Source organism: Haliaeetus leucocephalus, unplaced genomic scaffold (assembly GCF_000737465.1).
Source record: "Haliaeetus leucocephalus isolate CR32 unplaced genomic scaffold, Haliaeetus_leucocephalus-4.0 Scaffold657, whole genome shotgun sequence".
Taxonomy (NCBI): domain Eukaryota; kingdom Metazoa; phylum Chordata; class Aves; order Accipitriformes; family Accipitridae; genus Haliaeetus; species Haliaeetus leucocephalus.
This window is the reverse complement of record NW_010973093.1, coordinates 591,430-612,635: the sequence shown is the minus strand read 5'-3', so window position 1 is coordinate 612,635 and position 21,206 is coordinate 591,430. Positions and strand designations below refer to the sequence as shown.

At 44.2% G+C, this 21,206-nt stretch overlaps 2 protein-coding genes across 5 annotated transcripts in view; one reads left to right on the top strand and one right to left on the bottom strand.

Moving 5' to 3' along the window:
* The window catches only part of MRPS7 (mitochondrial ribosomal protein S7), a 4,683-nt gene extending 4,377 nt beyond the window's left edge, over nucleotides 1-306 (bottom strand). Inside the window, exon 1 of the mRNA XM_010579473.1 lies at nucleotides 121-306. Coding sequence (XP_010577775.1) covers nucleotides 121-306 — 186 coding nt within the window. The remainder of the gene's footprint in view (nucleotides 1-120) is intronic.
* Nucleotides 185-21,171, top strand: GGA3 (golgi-associated, gamma adaptin ear containing, ARF binding protein 3). Of its 4 annotated transcripts, none has more exons than XR_775136.1 (17): nucleotides 185-2,196; nucleotides 5,433-5,517; nucleotides 6,259-6,334; nucleotides 6,858-6,956; nucleotides 7,763-7,886; nucleotides 8,856-8,959; nucleotides 9,498-9,578; nucleotides 10,787-10,924; nucleotides 11,966-12,047; nucleotides 12,541-12,657; nucleotides 13,657-13,926; nucleotides 14,589-14,656; nucleotides 15,059-15,381; nucleotides 15,863-16,141; nucleotides 16,281-16,450; nucleotides 17,175-17,285; nucleotides 18,494-21,171. XR_775136.1 is itself a non-coding variant. In XM_010579310.1 (17 exons), exons 4-17 carry the CDS (start codon nucleotides 6,873-6,875, stop codon nucleotides 18,602-18,604), a joined length of 2,049 nt encoding a protein of 682 aa, XP_010577612.1. In that variant the 5' UTR covers nucleotides 4,289-4,305; nucleotides 5,433-5,517; nucleotides 6,259-6,334; nucleotides 6,858-6,872; the 3' UTR covers nucleotides 18,605-21,171. The 4 variants fall into 4 exon arrangements, 3 of the variants coding, with proteins under 3 accessions (XP_010577609.1, XP_010577612.1, XP_010577611.1); XM_010579310.1 differs by lacking the exon at nucleotides 185-2,196 and adding an exon at nucleotides 4,289-4,305 and having other exon boundaries at nucleotides 15,863-16,128; XM_010579307.1 differs by lacking the exon at nucleotides 6,858-6,956 and having other exon boundaries at nucleotides 15,863-16,128.
* The last annotated feature ends 35 nt before the right edge of the window (nucleotides 21,172-21,206 follow it).

Sequence of the window (21,206 nt, the reverse complement as noted above, 5' to 3'; positions counted from 1 at the left end):
CGCCGCCCCCCTCAGCGAGGCGGGGGGGCCCTGAGCTGGCCGTGGCCGTGGCGGTGCCGTCCAGGGGAGGCTGGTGAGGGGGGTGTGAGCCCCCTGGGGACGGTCCCCCGGAGCAGAGACCTCCGCCTGCGCGGGGATGCGGCCTCCCGGTGGGGGGGGAAGGGGTGAGGCCCCCCCATCTTGCCGGTGCTCACTGCCACCGACTCGCCCGCTCTGGTGTCCAGCGTCCTCGGCGCGACAGCATCGGCGAAGGAGAGATGCAGAACTGTGGCTGTAGGGGCACAGCAGCGGTTTGGGTCCGGTCATCGGTTTGCTTGTTGGGAGGCGTGAGGAGTGGGCAGGTTTGTTGCTCACCTTGCTCGGCACCTGCAAGGCTGTTGCTTTTTTTTTTGACCTAAAGGTTCATGGTACATGTCTGTTCCTGCTGCCTCGTCTTCCCTCACCTGGATTTTGGTAGCTAAGTCTACAGCCTTAATGCTGTTTGCAAGGTTGAGAACTGTAGGGATTTCCCAAATAAATTGTATTCATGTGTTATACAACCGTGATTTTCAAGCAGACAAATTCTGCTTTATGCCTAGCTGCAGTTTCAGGGTAGGAGTTATGGATGCCCATTTCATACAGACTGGAATATTTAAAAATCCTTTGTCAAGATAAGGTATTTTTTATCACAGAATCTTAAACATTAGAGAGGGGGGCAGGGGGGAGCCAAAAAACATGGCTTGTTCACCCACAGCACTTGGTGAGTATCTCCTCATTATCTGTCTGTCAGTGCTGCCCGTGAGTTGGCTGGCTTTTTGGCTGTTGGCTGTACAGAACCTAGCGCTGCAGGATCCCGACCCAGCACCAGCGGATCAGGAGGTGATTCTTGAATGAATCAGTCATAACAGTAATTGTTTTTCAGATATTCCACGCACAGGGGTTCTTGCTGCTGTCCGTGGGAGGTTATCCTGCACATCACTAGCTTGTTGTCTAGATTTTCCTTCTTTTTTTAATAGTTATTTGTTTGATTACAGCAGTGAGTGAAGTTCCTAAGTAGTCGGGCACTAGGCAAACAGCAGAAGATAAATACCTTAAAGTATAAAACCTGTACCCTTTTGGAGTTATCCTTCCATAAACAAGATTAAATAATTCTTGTTCTTTCTTGGTATTTTTATATAAAATTCAAACACATACATGGTATCATCACCTGTTATAGGAGTTACTGGCTAAATGATGTTTTCAGCTCTTCTCATTCTAGATCAATCCCTTCTGTCCCCTTACCATTTTTGCTCCTCCTCTGAACTCCCACAGTTTGTCAATATCTTTTATTGTAGCCAGTGAGACACATGAAGAAACACCCACATCCCTTCCTTTTAATCTTTCTCTGAGGAGAACTGACTCACCAAGTTCACTTTGTGTGTGAAAATCTCTCTAGTAGGAAGAATATTTTAGGTTGTATAGCCTGGAAAGCTTCCTGACTGTTTGTTTCATGGGATTATTTTTTAATTGTGGAAGTTAAGAGAGAAGTTATCTCTCCTTGGCCAAGCAGTAGGATATTCTGCACCAGAGAACATATGCTAAAGGGTAGTGTTGCAAAGGCCTTACTCACTCTAAGAAATATTGCAGTGAGCCTGATTGCAGAGGTGTACACATTTTTCAAGGCTTGAGTGTTGCTCTCATTTCAGAGGGTGCATTTATGCCAGGTCACTGCTACAGTGATTTGTGCTGGTGTGATTATATCGCTCCTCCCATTGTAGGGGAGCGCGGAGCATTTAGTGTACGTAAATTACCGGAGGAGTCGTGCAGACCAGGAAGGCAGAGTGCAAAGGCTGTTGCATCTGAGTGCTTTCACCAGGCCTCCTGAGGTTTTTTTTCTTGTAACCATCACAAAGCTGTTCCGTGTCTAATGCTAACCTTGAGGGTGTGCACCTGCTGTGCCCTTACTAAAGGGAAGGGCCAGAATTGCTCAGCAGCACAACCAACTTCCCAGTCACAGGAAGATGGAAAATTTCTTATTGCCAATGATTTATTTTTTTTCTGTACCGGTGGTATGCAGCCTTCCACGCTGCCCTGTCTCTGTCATCAGGTGGAGTCATAGACCCATGAAGTAACATCATCCTCGTGTCCTAATGCTGCAGCAGGATCTGCACTTCAGCCAGTGATGATGTAGCATCTTCATATCTCCTGCCTCATTTCAGGCAGCTGGGATGAGAAAGGGTGATCCTTTCTGTTCTCTCCCTGCTGGCCAGCTCTTCTTCTGCACTTGGCTGAAATAGAAGAGGAGGTTAGAGATGTCAGTTGTACAAACACAGCTGGATCCTTTGACTTTAGCGATGCCTTTTCTGCTGCATCCAAAAGGAAGTTTATTGTATCACATTCGTGTCAGGCTTAGGCAATGTCCAGGTATGTAATAGATGCAGACAGATAAAATACTATGATTTGTCTTTGTTTTTTCCTTATATTGTCATGGGTCAGCATTCTGCTTCTCCTTCCAGGGATACAAACAGTATCCAACTGTTAGACTCAACATGCCTGGGTTGGAGATTCCCAATTCATATGCTAAGCCTGATCTGGGGAAACCCTTTGTTGGGATGGCTTTTGTCTCACTCCAGTAGAGAAGTAAACCCAAGAAAATATGAGCATTCATTACCAGTCAATTAATGTTCTGTGGTTCTCTGCATTCCAACATTGTTTCTCTACAGAGAAAATAAGCACCTTTGTTTCATATCTAATGATGCATCTGAATGTTGACTCATTAGCGTTTCAGGGCAACTGAGGGCGGAATGGCTCTGACGCTTAGGTCAAGCATGAAGCAACTTTATATGTCCTAAGTGCAGCGGTGTCTGAAAGCTAAGGCAGAGATGGTGGCAGGTCTGGGGTAGTGCTGAGACTTTTGTTCCCAGGTTGCCAATCACATTCACTTGGTTGCCAACGTGAAATGGGATTTTCAGGATGGGACCTGATGGACAAGCGTCTCTGAAACCAAACTTTATAACTGGTACCAAATGGGCCTTTGTTGGCAGTTTCAACAGAGAGGCCAAGGACTTGATATTCCAGAGCACCAAACTCTTCTTCCTGGAACAAATCCTTTCATATAAGGGTTGAAGGATATTTATAAGGCAGTGCAGAGGAGCTCCCTGCCCACATTTTAAGCATTCTGCATAAAAATAGAGGATTTTAAGTTATGCCTTGATAGGCATGATGCAGCTTCATGTAGGGATGTCCTGAAAAGATTAGGCAAGGTAATTTAGCTTGTCTGGGATGCTGTGTTCATGTGGCTGTACTGAGATTGGTAATAAGTATTCATACACACCGTTGACTTGTGTCATGCAGACACATCAATCTCCAGAGCCAGGGCAGGACTTCTGATCAAGTTTTTTAACTTTTATGAACTAGGATTTCACATGAAGATTTTATGAATGTTAGAAATAGGGAGTTTCTTCATGTGGAACATAGCTTCCCTTCAGTAATCTCCCTCTCCTTCTGAGACTTTACTATCTTTATGTGAGAGCTTTTGGTGCAAAAAACTAGATGAATCTGAACCCAGTCTGAGAGTGTGAAATAATCCAGTGTCATTCCAAGAAATCTTCGGAGAGATTTGGAACAGCTTTAAAAATAAAATTTGGCAAGGAAATGTTGGTTACGTTTTCCTGTTTGTACCAGATCTCTTTCCTAATTTCAGGATGTGCAACCAACAAGTAGTTCATTTAATTGAGTGAATTTACTTGTTTGTACTCTTACTGTATTTATTAAATAAATTCCATTAACTCCAGCCAAGAACTGTATTTCTTTCATCTAGACCTGCAGAGCAGCAGAGGTGCTTTGGAGCACCGAACCATGCACAATGTCATTTGACTTGCATGAAAAGACTCTAGATTGTTATAAGTCCACGGTTTCATGATGCTTCCAGGGTATTCAGCAGTTGTGAGTGTGGTAATAAGGTTTAAGTGCCACATATGTTTTGAACAGTTGCTTGGCTCTGCAGCAGCTGCATTTTAAACTAAGCCTCCCTTGAAGCTCTTGAGTTCAAAAAATAGCTTGGTAGCTTAGCTTGTACAACAAGATGTGATCCTACACTTGGTCCTCCCTGGCTGCCGCCTTTTGCTTATCTAGGGTCCCATGAAAGTCAGCAGTGGGCACAGAGATTCACCTCTGCAGATGCAATCCATGGAACAATTTACAAAATTGCTTTACAACTATCCTTCTGTGAGGAGGAAAATACGAGCAAACCTTGTAGGACTGCCACAGTAGGAGGACTATAGTGCCCTGTGACAGTGAGGTTTCAGAGTATATGTTTGACAGCTGTTTTTATCTGCCTCTGGAAAGGTAAAAGGATATGTTTTAATGATGGCAAAAAAATGACACTTTGTAAATTAGCCTGTGTTTATTTCGTTATGCCTCCCTCTATGATGAAAATACAGGGATGTATGCTGGGTTTTTTCCTGTCCTTCATCCCCTGCTCTATACTATCTGGCTAAGCAATATTTTCTTTTCTGTATCTCTTTTCATTGTATTAAAATTTTGAGGAAGGCTTCTTAAATGCCAGCCCGAAGATATATAGCTACAGTGCATTATTTCTTCCCTTACAAGAAAGAAAAATCATCATGTCCGGTCATCTTGGCTGGAAAATTAGGTTAAAGCAGGAATCTTGTCTACTGTAAATTCAGTGCTCCATCAGAGTTAAGCAGAATACATAGAGAAGATGCATTCATAACAAAAAAAGATGCCGATAGCCTCACTATTCCGCAATCAGTACAATGAATGAAGCCCTGGTACCCGAGGGAGGATCCTTCAGGAGCCTGAAATAGCCCAGTCAGTAGAGCATCAGTCTCAGTTTGATCATATAGGATTTGAATTCCTGATTCGGTACAGGCTGTGGTGTTTATTACTTGCAAGAACAACTCAATGTATAATAATAAAATTCAGTTCATAATTTCCAGGAGAAATGCTAAGGCATCTAACAAATCAGCTGGTACTCCAAAAACAAGTGTTAATGCTAAATGACTTACATTAAACATCTGATGTTCCAGCTCTTACTTCTACAAAACTCCCAGGGAATACAAAAATAATCTCCTATGTAGAAAGTGTGAGGGTTTAGCCTTTAAGAAGTTTAATGTTATAGCCGAATAGAAAGATATAGCATTTCAGGCAGAGGGAAACTGTGTGAGCTCAAATATTTTATCTTGTACTCTCATTTGGAGTGTGGAAATAGCATGTTTCTAAGTTCTTGAGATTTGGCACCTGTTTTTTTGGAAAGCAGTGATTCTTGCTGGATATTTGGATGTCTCAACTTGGACACACCCTTTCCCTGAACAGACATACCATGTGTGAACTTCTTTCTCCTTTTTTTATAGTTGGTAACAGATGTCAGATGCTTTTCTCTAGGAAATGCGTGACCTTTTATACTGTTTCTTTTGCTTGATTGGTAATATGTTCTCTTTCCCTTACCAAAGATAAAGCCACTAACCCATCTAACAGGCAAGAAGACTGGGAATACATCATCGGATTCTGTGACCAGATCAACAAAGAACTTGAAGGGTGGGTGTCCCAAACCGCTCTAGACTTAAAAAATTAACATCCACAGTTTAAAATATATCATCTGATCATCAAACTTTTGTGTTTTCTGATACTGCAAGGACGATCTGTCTACAAAAGAAACAAGATGCTGCAAAGTGTGGTTTCTCTTTTGTGAAAGGCAGCATGGCTTATATACAGACTGAGCACTAGGAAAAAGGGAATTCTGAATCTGCCTCTAATGTCAGCTTCTGCAGGTGCAGGGTTCTCATCTAGCCAAACCCAGTCTGTTCGTCAGTCTGTAAAATGGGGTTATAACTCTTAGTGCTTGATGGGGCTTCATGTCTTTAAAATCTTCACAAGGCTTCACTGAGGAAACCTCCTGGGTCACAGCATTCCTGTGAGCTAAGGAAGAAGTGTTTTCTTCTGGAAAAAGGAAACTAATGCAAGAGAAATGAAGTGATTTCCTGGGCTGGGGACTGTACTGGGAGTTGTTTGGCCCCTCCCAAGCAGGAATCTGGAATTGCTGGCTCAGACTACCAGCCCTCACTTCCTTTTGTATGTGCAAACACCCAGGCTTATGAAGATGCACTGAGCTTTTCTTGTTAGCCTTTGTACACTGATGGAAAAATGAAAAGTACTAAATGGCATTCCCTTATAATTATGTGAAAGGCGTCTTGTTTAAACAGTAGAATTTGTGAAAGTCTGAAAATCCTTCAGTGTGTTTGCCTGCTTTGTTTGTAATGGGCATCTGCTTTGTTTCAGGCCACAGATAGCTGTGAGACTTCTGGCTCATAAAATCCAGTCGCCACAGGAATGGGAGGCAGTCCAGGCATTGACAGTAGGTAGTCCTTACCTCTCCTCTTAAATCCAGTTATATATCACTTTATGTCATCTGTGTGGAGTCTAAGGGGGCACAGTGTGTGTCAGTGGGGTTACCTGGGGCTAGTTGTGGGGCTGAATGCCCTGATTCCCCTCTGCTGGGAGAGAGCGGGCAGTGAGAGGGAGCACAGTTACATAACTGAAGTGTCCAGATTGCTCATTAGCAATAGAGCAGTCAGAAAAAAACTCTGGTTTAGTTTTAGCTGCTTTCATTTGTTATTTTCAGGCAAGATTTGTGCTCATTGTTATGAGACCTGATGGTGAGGTAACTTAGACCCATATATACATGGCTGAGGGTGGGAGACCAGCCTGCTGTGATATGTCACCCCTAAAGATGGGAGATTCATGCCTGTATTGCAGAGCAGGAATACGTGTCCCACTGATGTGGGTCCTTCCATTCCCCAATAAGCAGAACACAGCTACGCTGTTATTGCAGGGTTTTGGTGTTGATTTCAGCCCCTGTTTTTATTACTTGAATGCAGGTGCTGGAAGCTTGTATGAAGAATTGTGGGAGAAGATTTCATAATGAAGTAGGGAAGTTTCGCTTTTTAAACGAGTTAATAAAAGTTGTGTCTCCAAAGGTTAGTCCCTGAGCCTTATGGCTGTATTTACTTTTTGTTTGGCCTCAATAAGCTGCAGGCAACATCCAAAATGTTTGCAGTGCTCTGTCTGGCTCATCGCACTTATTAGCCTATATTCAAGAGCACTTGTTAGCTAAGTTTTTGTTTGTTAGTTTGTTGTGCTCTGCTTACTATTTTTCTCAGTAAGTTGTACTTATTTACCATCAGTATATAGTCTCTGTACCATTCCAATCCTTCGTGTAACTCAAGGGCTTCTAAAGCTTGAGCTGTGTTTTTTTAAAAAACAAACAAAACTCCAGCATTAGTGGAAGAGAAGTGTGATGCAGAAGTTAAAACAAGAGACTTGGCAACACACCCTAGAGTTCCAGTCCTCACTCTGCTGCCAACTTGCTGTGTAAAGAGTGCCTGGCTACGTCCCTCAACATTCATGATCAGTTTGATGTGGTGAAAAATAGACAGAGGTACCCTATGGCATGATTGATGCAGCAAAGTATTCCCGTATTCTTTCCCATAAGACAGGGGTGGTCATCTGTATTACTGTAATTTTTAACTAGCAAAATCCTGAAACCAACAGTATAGCTGCTTTTCCTTTTGCTGAAGATTATCACAAAGCTTCTCTTCACTGTTATTTCAAATATATTAGAGGAGCATTTTTTCCTCTTAATAAGATGTATCTTATATCATCTTGGAACTTGGATTATACACCTTTTAATGCATATCACTGAACTTCCATTCTCTGGGTTTGGACTTTGTTTTTAAAAAGAAATTAAGAATGTGGAGAATTTACATCTTTTTTCCACTCGTAGTACCTGGGAGACCGAGTCTCAGAGAAGGTGAAGACCAAAGTCATTGAATTGCTGTATAGCTGGACAGTGGCATTGCCAGAAGAGTCCAAAATCAAGGATGCCTACTACATGCTGAAGCGACAAGGTAGGAAGTCAGCTGCTCATTCATCCATTCTCTCCATCCTGTGCTTTAAGCAGGAGTGTCACAAAATATACAGCTTCTAGTTATATGGGCTCAAGGGAAGCTCTGAGGGGAGACAGAACAAGGGAGGAGATACCCTGAAAAGCTTCTCATTATATTTAAATGCCTTGGGCTGGGTTGGGTTGGCTTTTTTAACTAGAGTAGTTAAACACCTTGCAAATACTTTTGTTTTGGTTTGCAGGGCCTTTTTTTGAGGTTTTCTGGAAATAGCTATTAAATGATTTGAACAAGTCTAATTTAAAGTGAAATAAGAGCCTCCATGTAGTCTTTTGTGTTCTTTTCACTAGGTCGCTTCACAATTGTGCCTTTAGTTCAGCTGATACAAATTTCTTGTGTAGGCACAGTGAAAAAAGCTCAGCTGAGAAGCATGTGGCTTCAACACAAGAAAAATTGGTTCCAGGAAAGCTCTTTAGTTGGAGCACAAATCTAAGGATTTGACAGTGGAACAAGCAGGGAGCTTAGCTCTTTCCCCACTCGTGGTTAGGAGTCTGCTCATCACCCTGTTTTGCGCTGCTGTCTGCTTTCCTGCTCAGCTCATTTATACAAACGTCATGGCCTTGAGTTTGCACAAAGCTGGGTTGTCTGCGACTTCACTTAGTGGTTTAACAGGTAAAGTGAAAGGGGGAAAGACAAGTAGTGGAGAGCTATTGATTATACTGAGCTATTAGAGGAGCAATATGGACATGGCAACACATTTGCTGGGGTTTTGGCCTTTATCAAAGAAAACTTTCTTTGTTTTTACAGCTAGCATGCTCAGTGATTTCGATCCTGTATTGTTCATTGGAACAGTGTGCTAGTATCAATGGACAGATTGACTGCGTGTTCGCTTTGATAGCAGCCTGTGAATAACTGGGTGCACTGCCTGGTGTGACTGCATGTGCAAACCCATGTGGGTTCCCTTTCTGCTTTCAGGGATTGTTATGTTTGATCCTGTGATTCCTGCAGACAGAACCCTGATTCCTTCTCCACCACCTCGTCCCAAAAACCCTGTGTTTGATGATGAGGAGAAATCCAAGGTACAGTGAAGACGTGTATCATCATCACTAATGAAAAGTGATTACTCAATGCACATTTAGAATAAGGAAGTATACTAATTCAGCTTTTAATTTTGGGGGTGGTGGTGTGTACTTTCACATAACTCATTGCTTTGTCCACCTACCTAACTTGAAGTTCCAGTTAAGGCCTTGTCTGTGTTACCATTATGAGGTTATTCCTCGTTAAAGTGCCATCCTGCAGTAGTACTAGAAGGCAGAGAACATTTCACGCACACGACCAGAAATGATGTATGTGAGGAATGCTTATCTAGTGTCAGATAGATCTGTCTCTGAGATTTCACACTATATGTCCTGTGTAGAAGCAAGAATGCAGCAACTCGCATAAAATAATAAACCATAAATGACTCCTGCTGAAGACACTAACTATGAAAGCACTGTAAGCTTTGTAATAGTGGGCTGTATCTCTTTTCCCATGAATTCTTCACTTAGATTCCTTTCACTGCTTCCCTTTGCCAACGGTCTTTATTTGTTTCCTGAATATCCTCTTCCCGTCTTACAGCTTCTAGCCAAACTGCTGAAAAGCAAAAACCCAGATGATTTACAAGAGGCCAACAAGCTTATAAAATCCATGGTAAAAGAGGTAAGAAATTCCTGTAGGTTTGGTCCCAGTCAGCAGTCTGCTTTCGAGTTTTTAAGCAATTTGACTTCAAAATGGTGGAGAGCTTTAGGATCAGGTCAGTGGCAGAACCTGGGGTTTTCAGGCTCTGGGAGCATTGTATTAGTACATTCCTTAGTTAAGTTGTGGGGACTGAATGAGACTGACCATCAGCGACATCCAGCCTTTTACTATTTTTTTAAAACTGCTAACAGTGCTCATTTGCATCTAGTCCCTGTGGTTGACGCCATAAAGGGGATGCCATCTGATGACTTAGTAGGGCTCTGTGTGATATGAACGTGGTGTAATTTTGACTCCAGCTTGCAACTGGGAGATGTTTGTATCACAAAAATGTCTACAGTTGGTGTCTCTGGGGTGGAGGACAGGGGAAGAAGGGGTAAGGATTGAATGACCCTTGTTGTAATTAACTATGTTCCCATCACTCAAGATGGTATTTCATGTCAGGGTTTATTGGGAGCATCGCAGTACCACCCTTGGATACTGAGGACTGAGTCATTGGACTGGGTCTTCTCACAAGCAGGCTTCATGGAAACACCTTCCTGTTTGTAGAGCTGTGATGCACCCACCCATGGCAGTCATTAGAAACTCTGGAGTCCAGGAAATGACTCACTGTGATTCTGGTAAAAAAAATAAAAGGATAGCTTCTAGACTGAAAAGGATGTATAGGTTACTGAAATGTTTCCATTCAAGCTCCTCTTGTCCCCAGGGCAGACTCTCCTACATCTTTAGTTGGAATCTCAAGTCAGAGTTGGGTGGACATTTTCTACCAGAGAGTGCTTGTTGTTCCTAGTAAATGTTTTGCTTCAAACACATCTTTTTCATAAAATGGCATCAAGTGACACACACACACACACACAAAAATCCTCTGAAAAGGTCAGAAGGGAACTTTGGGGAACTTCTCTATTTTTAGTGGTATAATTATACATTAAAGTCTATTTAATGAGATTTTTTTGAAATATGGGGTTTTCTATCATTTCAGAATGGTGGTGAAAAGATAATAAACAAAACTTCACATGAATGGAGAGGCTTTTTGGTTGTTTTTTTTGGTTTTTTTTCCTAGCTTAAGCTTAAAGAGACATCATTTGACATGATTTACAGACAATACCTGCTGTTGTGATACTGTGGACCTTTACAGGGAAACTCACTTTTTATGTCTGTTTTATACCCTGAAGGATGAGGCTCGGATTCAAAAAGTGACAAAACGCATGCACACGCTGGAGGAAGTGAATAACAATGTGAAGCTGCTGAATGAGATGTTGGTTCATTACAGCAAAGAGGACTCATCAGAGGCAGATAGGGAGCTCATGAAGGTGGGTCTGAGCTGCTCCTCCTTGCTAGAAATCCTAGAGTCAGTCCTTTCTTCTTACAGACTGAGTTTTGCAGAGAATTACAAACAGTGCAGTAAAATGGAGAACAATGGCGAGAAACAAGAGCAGTTGTGGGAAACAGCAGGAAAGAAAATAACCATGTTTTTAACGCCTTTCACCAAAGGACTCCATGGGTGATAGCTCAGTTTTGCACATGCTTGAAGTGAGGTACAGCTGTTCTCCAAAGCTGCAGCGTGGCAGAATCGAGAAGCTGCAGTTTGTAATTCTTGCTCCTATTAGGACATATTGATTGTAGATTATAACTGTCCCTTACAGCACTGTGGATGGATAAACTAAAGGCTGAATGGGGCAGAAAATAGGTCCTCCCCTTCAAAGGAAGAGTTTTAGCTGGTGTTACAAGGTTGGGAGAAAGTCAAGAACGTAAAAATCGAAACAGCCACCAGGGATGGTTGGGTAGGCCCAGGGCCTTGAAGACTTGCACCTTATCTAATTAAAAAAGTTAAAACTACTCATTTTTAACAACAAGCTCCTGAAACGATAGTAAGAAGCTAAAGAAACTGGTTTGTTTCTGTGAAACATTTCTTTCTTGCCACCTTTCTTCCATGTAGTTGCAGGCTCTCTTGAGTAGTGGTTGTGGCACAATTGAAGCATAATTGTTGAAGCACAATTCTGCTCTTCCTTGGGCTTTTAGGGACTACTGTAATACAAAGAACTTTTGGACTAGATCTCTTTTGGACTAGAGCTGGCCATAAGTGCTGATGTGAGGGAGGACTGAGAGATGTTGTGTTGAAAATGCAGGTTGTGTTTAGACTCCCAGGCTAATGTAATGCTTCACAGCCCTGTAAATAGGGCAGGGACAGGGGATCTTGGTTGTCCAGCCACACTGGCACATTCAACACAGGGAGACTGGTTTCTCTGTTCTGGACTTTCCAGTGCATGCCTGGAGAGTCACTCTATGCTGACTGGGATTGCTGACAGTGGCTCCTCGCTGATGAAACCCTTTGTCCTAATATGTCTTCCTAGGAGCTCTATGAAAGGTGTGAAACCAAAAGACGGACATTATTCAAGCTGGCCAGTGAGACAGAGGATAATGACAGCAGTTTGGGTAAACTAAGCTACACTTCTTTTTTAATTGCTTTTGCAACCTGTGACTGTCCAAGAGTTCAGCAAGGGAACGACTGCTGTAAAGATGCCTCTTCACTGTGGATGCACTTTGCTTTGCGCAAGCAGATAAAAGACAAGAGCCTTGCCTCTTCATGCTTATAATTTAAATTCAGGCAAGGGCTTGACAGTAGAGTTGGTGGTTAGGGAGGCTAGGGGCAATAATGGGGAACAGCTGCTGCTTTGGAAGGGGAGGGGAGTTGCTGTGGGGAGCAAAGCCTTGGACTCATTTTTCCATTGTTACTGTAATGTGCATGGACCTAGAAAGGTCAGGGTATTGCTTAGAGAAGCATGGCAAAGACAGAGTAATGTAGCTTATAGCCAAATAATGATGTTTTTTCTTGCTGATTATTTAGTTGATAACTGAGTAATCTCAGCATTAGCGGGAGCAACATGACTAAAGTCTTGGAGGTCGTTTTTGTCTCTCTTGCATGTAGGGGATATTCTGCAGGCCAGTGACAATTTATCCCGTGTGATAAATTCCTATAAAAAAATAATAGAGGGGCAAGTGATCAATGGTGAAGTGGATCTCCCTGTGATGTCTGTAGTGGAAGGTGAGTTCCTGGGAAGCCAACTGGGTAGTTTTTGAATCCTGCAATTCTAAGTCTTTTGGACAGGGTTTCCTATTAATTGTGGTAAAGTAGGCTATTGATGCTTCTTGTGGCCAACAGTTTGTGAATCAGAGGGGGACAGGACAGCTCCTTAGCAGTGGATAAACAATCTTGGACATGAGCAACAGTGCTGCAGCTTTGCATTTACTATTGGTCGTTCCATATTATTGAAACCTTTGATAACATCAGTAGCAAACCTGCACCTGAACAGTTTGTGTGACTGGAAGTTCTCATACATTTTCCTCTCCACATTTGTCCTGTTTCTTAATGGTGACATGTAAGAAGATGATTTTATCAAAAGGACAAGAGCAGAAGAGTGGGAGGCAGGCCAGGGGTCCTGTTCCTGGCCTTGCCAGCAATTCCATTTGTGAATTTAGGCCAGTTGCCCACTTTACACTTCAGCTTCATCATTGAAAGCTCTGGACATGTGTGTGACAGAATTACCATTTGGGAGTCACTTAAACATTTTTGGAGAACAGTAGAGGAATGAATAATACTGCCTGACAGCAACTTATTGGGACAAGACTATTCTAAATACGAAGGTCCAGACAGTATAAATTTTCCTTAGCTCTCTAGCTCTCTGGTAGCCTTTGTTTACTGTAATTCTGTAGGATCTCCCAAAGCCTCATCTGAGCTCAAAAGATTTTGAAAAGATTATGAATTGTGCTACAAGATGCACTGGGGAAGGAGCAGTGGTTGGAGCAGGTGTTGCTTTTCATATAGAAATTTCCTAAGTATCTGGGTTGATTTAAGTAGCTTGTGGACAGCAAATGGTTAGATGGAAAGCATGTGGGCTTTCTCTGTTATAAAGAGCCATAAGCCATGAGTAAATGAGGATCTGTGTTATCTAAACCATCTCTCTGATAATTTCTTCTGTACATTGGGTTTGCTCTGAGCCTTTTGCCTTCTTTCCTAGTAGTGCTCTTCTCCTGTCTGCTGCAGGGAGTAACTCCACAAGTAATCTCAACACCCTCATTGACCTTGCTGGATTGGACGTCACTAGCACCCCGCCGCCTCCAATGCCACCTACCACCCTGACGCCAGCCCCCACAGTAGCCCCAGCCCCAGCAGAAATCCCCATTCTCCCGCCGCCTCCCCAGACGTTCGCACAGTTGCGGAGCAGTTCCTCTAGCCAAGTGGAAGCCGCACCCGCTCAGCAGACCAGCACGGCTAACTCCCTCTCCTTGCTGGATGAGGAGCTTCTGTGCTTAGGTAAGACACTGAGGGGCCCAGAAAAGGGCTACTCAGTCCATGCCTAACAAAGACTGCTTTCTTCCTTCAGCATGAGTGTGAGGGCTGGCTGTGTATGTGGCATGCCTAAAAGGAGCATGAGATGCCTTTGGTTTCTAGAGAAGTCCAGGAGACACTCCCTTACATCAGCCTGAGTGTAAGACCTGGTCAATGCGTCAGTGTTAAAAACTCTGATCTTCCCAGAGTAGGCTGCAAGTGAAGTAACTGTTGAGTGTAATTGCAGTCTGATCTCTGTACGTGCTTGGATATGCTGGACATGCAGGCTGCAGTTTGGTACAAGTTTCACCCCTGACTTTGCAGCTGTGCTAAAGAGCAAGGTGCCTTAGAGTGGTTGCATATAGGAACCTGCACAGTGCCTGCCTGTGGAGCCTGGATGTGAACAGCAGAAGACACTGCAAATCAGGAAGGGTTAGAAGAGCTGTGTGCAAGGGGTGACTGTCAGCTACTGGTGCTGTCTGTCTCTTTTCCTCATCATAGACTTGCAGCCCATTTCAGTCTTCCGTCAGGTTCTTGGGCTCTGGCAGAGCTGAATCAAGTAGTTTGATGGTACTGAAACAATTGCCAAGGGGTGACACATAACTCATTTTCTCCTCCAGTCACCTTCTTGTTATTTTTCCTTTCAGGCCTGAATGACCCAGCTCCTGCAGCAGTGAAGGAGACCTCAGAAAACAACCAATGGAGCATGTTTGAGGTACGAAGGAGGGTCTCAGGGGAAGGGGAGAGAGAGGTTGTCATTGTGGGAGGTCTCAGGACACGCTCTGTCACCTTGGAGAAACAAGTGATCACACATACAGGCAGAAGGGCAGCTGTTCTGAGGGGAAGTCTGGCTTTGCCCTATACTCTGGAATAGCTGTGTCTAAACAGAGTAGATATCCCTGAACCTGGCTTTCTCAGTTTCCCATCTGTCCCCCATGATGTTAGCACTTCCTTTGCTTAAATTACAGATCAGATGTAGTCCTGACATAGGCCACAGACTTTGCTGCTTGCCACCCAGCACCTGTTTTTGCGGTAAATCTATCTCCCTCTGTAACAGTGCCATATCTACAACAGGGGGTAGCAGTGAGTTAGAGCATCTACTTGTCCTCTCTTTCAGAATGACCAGTTGGACCTGGATTTCTTTAATCCGAAGATGGTGACTGTTGCTTGCAACCCTGCAGGGAATCCTCTCTTCCATCACACATCACAGACCACATGTGGAACATCAGTGACGCTGCCCTCTGCTTTCACAGCCTCTCAGACTGCTCCCAGCATCCCAGCACCAAACTCAGCACCATTCATATTCTCTGCTGGACCGGCTGCCCCTTCGGGGCCTCCTAAGACTATTGCAGCTGCTCCTGGGTACTTCAGCTCATCTGTGGGGAGCAATATGTCACATAAGATGGATGCATTGGGACAACTCCTTGAAGAAGCCAAAGGGTAAGTAAAAGTCCTGGACTTTGCTTTGTCTCTGTAGTTAGAAAGCCAAGGTTGCTGGATTGTCAGGTTCAGAGGCAGACTTTCAACTCTCTGGTTCGGTAGGAATGTGTGATTGGGATTTCTCAGAGAGTTTAAGCTTACAAACTAATACAAGGGTCCCACCTCTGGGAGGGAAAGGCAGGCACTACTATGTAGAGCACAACAGCTGTACTCTTGCCCGATACAAATGCATGGTGTAAAATTGAACAGGCTGCTAAAGTACAGAAGCCTTTGCCCATCTTAGTCTTGCCCATCTTTGCCAAAGTGGGACTCTGCTTTCTTCTTGACTTAGAGAAGTAATGTCTAAGCCGACCACCACCACTTTCCTTGTAGCTCCGGGCCACTGCTTTGTCCTTGTGATCTGCTGTTATCTTGGGTTTGCAGTGAAATGCCTGCTCCACTTTCAGCTCAGTTTCCCATTTTTTTTCTGTTTCTCTTCCAGGACTGCCACCCAAGGCATGGCAACACCCTCGGTGTTCCCTGGGGTTACTATGCCAACCACTGTCACCTCTGCCCCATTAATAGCACCTGCAGGGCTGCCAGCCACTGCCCCTGGAGCCCCTCCAATTTCTTTCCCAAGCAGCTGCACTGCTGGCTCAGGAAGTCCTCTCTTCCAGCCGGCATCATTCCAGCAGCAAGGCAGTCCCATGAAAGCACCTGAAATTTCTTTGGCCAATGTCCACGTTCCCTTGGAATCCATTAAACCCAGTGAGTATCTCAGGTTTTTCACCTTTCTCTGAACATTTTTTAAAAGCAAAGCTTATGAAGTAGAGAGAAAGGATGAGATGTCCCAGCAGAACAGTCAGATTGTCTTCTGCAGCATAAACCTGCATTCCTCTCCCCTTTTCTCTCTGCGGTAGGCAGTGCCCTCCCGGTGACAGCCTATGACAAGAACGGCTTCCGGATCCTCTTGCACTTTGCCAGGGAGTGCCCGCCGGGAAGGTCAGATGTGCTAGTTGTGGTAGTCTCAATGCTGAACACGGCACCGCTTCCTGTGAAGAACATTGTGCTGCAGGCTGCTGTGCCAAAGGTAGGGATGCGTGGCTCAGACCCACGGTGACATGAAACCATGCATTTGGGAAGGCCTGGGTGTCAACTCAGGGACTTGGACAGCCTGGTTCTACCTTTCTATAGGCTGTGCTGTGCCTGTTTCAAAAATGTAAAGGTGGTTGTCAGAGGCAGAAAACACTACATAGGATAAGTCAAGAACTGCAGATAGTTAGAGTTCTGTTTTTCTTGCTAAGATCAGTCCAGCTGTATCTGTTCATGAAGGTGGCTCAGATAGCACAATGACAGGACTGTTACATGGATAGAGCCACCCTTGAGGTCTTTAGAATCAGAATTTCTAACAGACATCCTAAATCTGACAATATGTTCCATTCTAGTCTTACTGCACCTAGATCATTTTGGATGGCCAGGTTTGTGTTTTGAAAACTGGCCCAATCTCAGCTACAGTCTGCCTACTGTCATGAAGGTCTTCGCATTAAAACCTCTGACACAAGAGCACTTGGATAGGAAGGTGCTGTTCGTGTTCACCTGACCAGTGCTTTTACTCTGGGCTGACTTGTTGTCAGTTTACCTGTTCCTATCATGTTGTGCAAGCTGGGCTGGCCCTTGTTTCCTCATCCTCGCATGTGGATGGATTCTCTTCAGTTTGGATGTGTGCTGTTATCTCCCCAGCCTGTGCATGCATCTTTCATTGTCCCCAAGGTAGGAGATAATCCCTGAGGTTCCGCTTTCTTTTTCATTTGCAGTCCATGAAAGTGAAGTTACAGCCACCCTCTGGCACAGAGCTGTCTCCATTCAATCCCATCCAGCCGCCTGCTGCCATCACCCAAGTCATGCTTCTGGCAAATCCTATGAAGGTGAGAGGGGCAGTGGGATTTATCCTGTGCTTGTCAGACAAATTTGATGTAAGCTGAATTCTACAGGGGGGTTGGACCAAACATTTGAGCAGATACAGCTGTTTGTTCCTAACTTGCCCTCCAGAGGTGGTCGCTGCATAATGTTGGTGTTTCAGTTCAGGGCTAGAGGGAGGCTCTTCCCCGACAGACTTTGTCAGCAAGTTATGAGAAGGACCTGTACATTTCTCCCAGCAAAAGGGCAACGGTCGTATGAGGCTCAGCTATACAGCGTAGCAATCAGAGCTGTATCAGGAGCTTGTCTGACTCCCTTGTGCACTGGAAGTGCCTGGCTTTGGTGATAATTAGATTGATGTCAAATTAGCTGGTGCTGTAGAAATACTTATTCTGTGTTGAGGCTATAGCCTGACAGACCTGAACCAACAGACAAATGTCAGATTGTGTCTGTTCCATTACTCTTTGAGGATGTACCTGTGACCAGTGAAACAACATGGTTAACACTTTCTTTACTGCTGATTGTGCTGTGAGCATCTGAGTAGCTGTTTCTCCTTGCTGTAGTTACTCATTTAAGTAGCCTGCTCCATAAAGCTCAAAGCTGTATGCTGAAGTAGTTTCTAATTATTTGAAAAATCTAGATGTTACTACTTGAGAATTACAGCAAAAGGGTCCTTAAAGTATCAGCGGAAAACTTTTGAGATCCAAAAGGATAAATGTCAGAGGGGTTTGGTGGATTGTTGAAAAACTTTTGAGGTACATGGAGGGGCCCACATTGAAGGACTGGTTCCATCTCCTGCTTACTGTTTTACTAGGAATTTTGTAGAGTAGGAACTGTTCTATCTTCTTCCACATGATGAGGAATTTAATTTTGAAAATGTTGAACTATTCCAGCAGCATTCTTCAGGCTCACTGGAGAGCAGCTGAGCAATGGGTGCTGGTCACGTATGTGCAAACAAATATCACAGGTCATTCATGCTTTTTTCGTGCTGTTCCATGCTAAGCAATAAAGCTTTTGTGGTATAAAAACTGTAAGGTAAATAACTCAGGTTTTGCTAAACAGCTGAACTACTCCATGAACTTAACCTTGGCCCTCTTCCCCCTGCTATGTGCAACAGAAGTCTTGCACTCTCTGTAGAGCTCTAACAGTGAAATGTTTTGTTTGGGAGCAACTGGGGCTGTTCTCATGTTGCTCTTGGGTTTTGTCTCTCCTGCAGGAGAAAGTGAGGCTGAGGTACAGACTGACCTTCACACTGGGAGACCAGCCCAGCACAGAGGTTGGCGAAGTGGATCAGTTTCCCCCGGTAGAGCAGTGGGGGAATCTATGACCTTAGGACACTGCCAGAGACTCTGTGACAGGACCAGGAAAGGATCCCACAGGACTGGAATGAATGTGACGTGGGGAGGGACACACATGCTATCCACTGGTGATGTTCAGCTTTGTTTACATGTCCTGACCACTCTGCTTGTAGCTTTAGTCCAGAATGTTTTTGCCCCACATTGAAGGGGTCCTGGAACATTTATGCCAAGCATGAACTGAGTGGCAGCCAGTAACAGGCAGTGTTGGCTGCTTTTATCTTGACCTCTGGGTGAATCTGGTTCTATCTTCCACTCTATTAAACTTGAAGTTATTGTATTTTGAGGGGAGACCTGTCAGCAGAAGGAGATTTGGTTGGCTCGTTCCTGTCCTGCTGTCCAGAGATACCTACAGGCTGGTGGGGTAATGATGCCACCATGAGCTTCCTCAGTGCAGAGCCCTTACACATGCCCTCCCTCGGACTTTTCCCTCCTCAGTGCCAGACTGGAACCGCTAAGCATGTTGAGCAATAATGCTGGCTCCATGAGGGAATGCTTATTTTTTACACTGAAATGGCACTTAGCTCCCTTCCTCCCCCTCCGCTGCTTCATTCCCAATGGCCAATGTAAGCAGACCCTCACCCTGTGTTGTGTGACGCTGCTGTATCTTTAGTTATATTTATTTTATATTGCTAGCTGCCTCCCTGTTGTATCCATTTTGAGCAGCTGGGACTGAGTTTTGTACGCAAATGGTTACACTGGTTATTTTTCTGCCTTCATTGCATTCCATAGTGTGGGGAAAAGAGGAAATGCGTAGTGAGGAGGTGAACAGGGCTGGAAAGGAGTGGTCAGTATTGGTGGAGGACAGCACCTGGAGCGCAGAAATGTCTTTACAATCACTAATCAGGTGCCGTGACTGAATCCAGGGATAAGGAGAGATGCCTCTCACGTCCCCTCATGCAGGCAGTATTATTATTGTAGTTGAATACTGTGTTTTATCGAGATGAGTACAATGACATACAAGATGTAAATAATAGAGCTATAGGATATCTAAATAGAAACAAGCAGACAGTGAAAGGAAAGAAGTCTCCACTGGGCTGTGATGATGCATGTGCTGGGTTTAATGCCGTGTTTTATTTGTTCCCTGTATTAAGTGGCTAAGTGCAATTGTCCCCACAAGGGGGAAGGCAGTTTTGCTGGACATCAGTGTTCTGTGCTAACAGGGGGCAGAAGAGCTGACCCCTCTAGCTACGGTCTCACAGAAACTAGGTTTAAAACACCAAAACTGGATTCCAGCAGTCCCTTCCTTCTCCCTTTCGATTTCCAATCTCAAGCAGTGCCTCAACTAGCTTTGAGACAGACTGTTTTAAATTAATGGGGTTTTTTTTAACATCCATTGACAAAAGCACAGATAGGGCAGGTCCTTGGACACTAAGCTCAGCATTTCTAGCAGTGCTGTTGAGCAACAGCTGTTATCAAACCAAGAGTGGGAGCAGTCAACTAAAGCACCAAGAAAATCAGTACACAGGAGACACCTGCCTGTTGTAGGAAAACTCCAGAGGAGAATGTGCTGCTGGAATTAGTGGCGGCTGTAAAACCCATTACTGCAAATGCAGCTTGGAGTTATTTGTAGTTGAATTTTCTTTACTGTGTTGCAAAGTAAAAATCACTAGAGGTGAAAAACTCGGTGGATTCAAAGGCCTGAGGTCCTAATCAGAGGCACCGGGCAGTTGTAGAAGCCCCTGAAGGTGGCATCAAAGCTCAGCCGAGGAACTTGCTGTAAACTTCTGGTCTGAAGCTCATGAAGACCCCAGTCTTGTCAGCTCCCTGATGTAGAAGGCAGGTGAAAGGGATGGGTACGTTGTTTGGATCCTTGAACAATGCGGTTTTAAATCGATGGACTAATAAGGGACAAGGAGAGAATTCTTTCTGCCTCAGACATGTTCTTGCCAGCACTTTAGAGCCAGTAGGCATAGGGGTAGTGCTTAGGTCACAGTAGTGTGTCCCGAGGAAGCAGGTTTCACTGCTTTAGATGCCTACACGTGAATCTCACTGTGACTTTGAGGAAGTCAGAAGAGCACAAGTGCTTTCTGCAGAATGGCTTTGTTCTCAGTGTTAATGGCAGCGTACTGCCTGCGCTGTACAGCCAAATGGAAAGATGCCATAGTCTTGCTGTGTGGAAATCCATTGTTAAAAGCTTTGGAAATTAAACTATGAATGTTCCTTGTCTGTAGGGTGAGGTTCCTGCTTCATACCGAACAGCCGTAACTGTATATACATCTCAAATGCATTTGTTCTGCTGCATGTTAAATAAATTGTTTTCCCTACTTTGCTCTGTGGATAGCCCTTACTAACGACTGCTTGTGGAGTACGGTGCTGTTTCTGGAAATCCTAAAACCCCACCCGTCATCTCAAAACCATCTAAACTAAGCAAAAATGGAGAAGTTGCTGTTTTCTAAAAGTCCAGTCGTTTACAAGGTGGGCTTAATTTCGGTTCTGGTTATTAGAGGCAAAGTGACTGAAAAAGCCAAGGTAGTGCCGCCATTGGTAATGAGGTTTACTTTACCAGGGGAGGGTTGCCAAGCCACGTTAGAACAAGTAACCTTAACGTTTTGATGCAGCTCCTTCTTAAAA

Bases quoted from the DNA above. Each gene is read 5' to 3' on its own strand.
- GGA3 (XM_010579307.1), top strand. The intron at 8,960-9,497 runs GTACAGTGAAGA...CCCGTCTTACAG, and splicing joins ATGATGAGGAGAAATCCAAG to CTTCTAGCCAAACTGCTGAA. The intron at 10,925-11,965 runs GTGGGTCTGAGC...ATGTCTTCCTAG, and splicing joins CAGATAGGGAGCTCATGAAG to GAGCTCTATGAAAGGTGTGA.